At 38.8% G+C, this 3,656-nt stretch overlaps 1 protein-coding gene across 5 annotated transcripts in view; it reads left to right on the top strand.

Annotated features, from left to right (window-relative positions):
- arhgef1a (Rho guanine nucleotide exchange factor (GEF) 1a) overlaps positions 1–3,656 on the top strand; it is a 34,042-nt gene that overhangs the window by 18,881 nt on the left and 11,505 nt on the right. For all 5 annotated transcript variants that reach the window (XM_034892480.1, XM_034892481.1, XM_034892482.1 and 2 more), the window contains exons 12-14: positions 704–875; positions 2,756–2,832; positions 2,946–3,118. In XM_034892480.1, coding sequence (XP_034748371.1) covers positions 704–875; positions 2,756–2,832; positions 2,946–3,118 — 422 coding nt within the window. The remainder of the gene's footprint in view (positions 1–703; positions 876–2,755; positions 2,833–2,945; positions 3,119–3,656) is intronic.

Raw genomic sequence — 3,656 nt, 5'->3', positions numbered from 1 at the left:
CAGTAGTGTATGTAAGAGCATTTCACATGTGTTCGTGAGAGGTAATTCTGAGTAAAGTCCCTAACGGCCCCTCATATGCATGTGCATGTGTACATACATGTGTGCATGCCTGTGTGTGTGAAAATAGAAAATAGCTTAATCTATTTTCTACCAAACAGCTTTGTAGAGACTTCAATTAATGAGTGTGGGCAGTGCGTCTGTGTGTGTGTGTGTGTGTATGTGTGTGTGTATGTGCATTAGTGGGTTAGTGCTTATGTATGTGTGTGTGTGTGTGTGTGTGTGTATGTGTGTGTATGTGCATGCGTGTGTGCGTGGGTGAGTGTGTGTGTGTGTGTGTGCGTGTGTGTGTGTGTGTGTGCGTGTGTGTGTGTGTGTGTGTGTGTGTGTGTGTGTGTATGTGTGTGTGTGTGTGTGTGTGCACACTGTCAGACTGGAACAAAGAATAAAAGGTGGAGAGAGAGAAAAGAAGGTGGTGAGCAAAGATAATTGACAAATAATTGAATAACTATGCACTAATGCTAATGATACGTTTTGCCACCACCGATAATACAATAATGATAAATAATACCACCATTACCAGGTAATGTTAGCAATAATATTCAAAGCTGCAAACAGCACTGAATGGGCCCTTGCACCAGCCCGATTGGGTGGGATTGGCAGCTGTGATGCTGATTGGTGTTGACAGCTCTACACTCATTGGCAGATGGAGGACCTGGAGCAAACACAGCGGCTGCAAGAGATCCAGGCCAAGCTGGACCATCGGTCTGAAGCCAAAGTAAGGGATGGAGGACTGTTCAAGCCTGGAGAGTTGTCCCGCCGGAGACTTGTCCATGAAGGGACCCTTTTCTGGAAAACCCCAGGATCCCGGCCCAAAGGTACACTACCCTGTGAGAACGTTATTCTGGGTGTAAAGTTAACAAATAAATCTGCACATCAAGGTCAACACTGGCAACTGTCATGTATAGTTGCAATAAATCGCAATTTGAAATCACAATATGAACTAGTGTTCATCAATTTGTTAAAGGCAAAATATGTGTCAAACCATTTTAAAAGAAAGTATTGTGGTGCTGCAGAGACGTCCCGGCCTACAAACTGTATCCTACAGTCCACAAAAAAAAAATCTTTGTTTGGTAAAGCTCCTCGCAAAAAAAATCCCACTTCAATCAATATTTTTTTAAATATTATTAAATGAAAATGAGAGTAATGATACAAAAATTATCTTTCCCAACAATATTGTGAATGATATCGCAATCGCAATATCAGTCAAATTAATAGCAATTGGATATTTTCCTAATATCCTGCAGCTCTAGTGCAATGGACTAGCACTTCAGAATGGCCCTAAAATTGGAGGCTGAATATGTATCAATTTACAGTATGTGCTGCTGTAAGATGGCTGAATGCACTAAAATTAACGTCAGAAGCTGCTTTTGTTGGTCCTTGGGCCACTATGATGTACATATACAATGCTAAATTTGAAAATAAGCATTACAAATATGACCTTAGTAGAACTACATAATATCATGCAGCAGTAGGTTAGAAAGACTATGTAGTTTTACATCATTCTGGGGTTGATGCAGAAGTTTCTTTACATGGTGAATAACATATCACTGAATGTGGAAAGGACATTTGGTAGAACTTTACATTCCACCACGGGAATAATATGGGAATAGTGGGTTAACTGTAATAATAAAGAGGTAATATACAGGTTATAACTTGTAATTAACAAAGTATTGACTGTGTAATATATCACACTAATAAGGTGATAACAAGGTAACAGGTGCAATAACATGCAATTACCAAGGTAATAACTAGGAATGGGTTCGATGACAACCATATGTCTGTCTGGGTAGTGGTAATATAGTTACATTAATATTGTAATAATATGATACAATTGGGGTTATATATGTTGATGTTTTCACAGTATTGTAGGCTACTATTAGATTAATAATAATAACAATTATGTACAATACAGTTTTCTATGTCTTGTTCACTTATCTATCTCAGCTCTTATCTTTGCTGTTGCAAACAGCAATTTTCCCCACTGTGGGACAAATAAAGGTTTTCTTATCTTATCTTATCTTATCTTAATACTTTCCAAATAAAATAAAACTTCTTGGAATTTCAAATTGGTAATTACCATATTGTAATGCTGGAATTCATCCTCCCCTTTATGTTGCAAATATTTCCCTTTTGTTTCAAGGTAATACTTTACAAATTAAATGTTTAATCTTGTGACTTCTTACCTGGAAACACAAATGGTATTTTCTGTGTAATAGCCCTCAATCAGTGGTGCAAAATGCTAAACTGCCTGTTTCTATTATATTACATGGTAATATTAAAAGAACAGAGGTGTAGAGATAACCTGGATATGGTTCTTGTAGTTTCTGATTAACAACCAAGAATCAGTGGTGCAAAATGCAAAACTGCCTGTTTCTATTTACAGACTCTGTGGCCCAAGTCGTCCCAGGCTAGAGCAAACCCTGGCAGTCTGTACTGCAGGAGAGCGTCTCAGCCTGCCAAAGCATACAAATAGATGTTAAAGTAGCTGTTTAAGTGAATAGGGAAGAGGCAGACAGGAAAAGGAAAATAATGAAAAAAAGAAGCATTTTCGAACTTTAAGGTAGGCAGATTTACATGTTCAAATGTGTGCTTGATGGAAAAACAACTTGAATGTGTTTTGGTGTGTGCTTGTCTACTGTGTCTTTGTGTGTGTGTGTGTGTATGTGTGTGTGTGTGTGTGTGTGTGTTTGTGTAGATACACAGGTCTTATTGATGACAGACATCCTGGTGTTTCTGCAGGAGAAAGACCAAAAATACATCTTTCCATGTCTGGTAGGAAAATGTACTCACACACACAAACAAAAACACACTAACACGGAATTTGCCAACGGATTACTTGTTGCACGTATTACTTCTTTTAAACAATCCTTTCTTGCGTGATTCAGGACAAGTCTCCAGTACTGTCCCTTCAGAACCTGATAGTGAGGGATATAGCCAATCAGGAGCGTGGTATGTTCCTCATCAGCGACTCCTCTCCTCCTGAGATGTACGAGTTCCATGCTGCCTCCAAGGAGGAGAAGAATATCTGGATACGCCACATCCAGCGCACGGTCAGCAGGTGGGAAAATGCACCAACATTTAAACATACAACTTTTGATTTTAAGTTTCACATTTTTAAGTTTGACATTCTTTCTGAGAACGGGATTGAAAAATCAATATCAACTTCATGTCTGGGTGTTAAAATATAAATCAGGTTTATAGCAATTTGGCGTCTTGTTTTCACAGTTTTTGGTAGGAAACACATGAAATGCATAACTGACTGCTGAGGTAGTTCATTTCCCATGAGATAGTGAAAATGGCCAAATGTGTATATACGTTTAGGGCATCAGCATCAAAGTGCCAAGGGCCAAGTGGTCACTTAAATTTAATTATTTTTCTGCTGCACAATCTCAAGTTACTCCTTGATTATTCTTGTCACCACTTGTCTGCCCGTCACCATCTAATTAAACTGTTTCAGCACTTTCATCACCGTCTACAGCTCCATGCTATATATGTGAAGAGATAGGATATCTGTCCACCCCCCTCCCAGAACCTGTGATTCACAAAAGCCAGTAGTAACCGTAGACAGGATATTGCAAGCTGTGCAAGAAGCAATA

The sequence above is a fragment of the Etheostoma cragini genome, chromosome 14 (assembly GCF_013103735.1).
Source record: "Etheostoma cragini isolate CJK2018 chromosome 14, CSU_Ecrag_1.0, whole genome shotgun sequence".
NCBI lineage: Eukaryota > Metazoa > Chordata > Actinopteri > Perciformes > Percidae > Etheostoma > Etheostoma cragini.
This window is presented reverse-complemented; position numbering and strand designations above follow the sequence as displayed.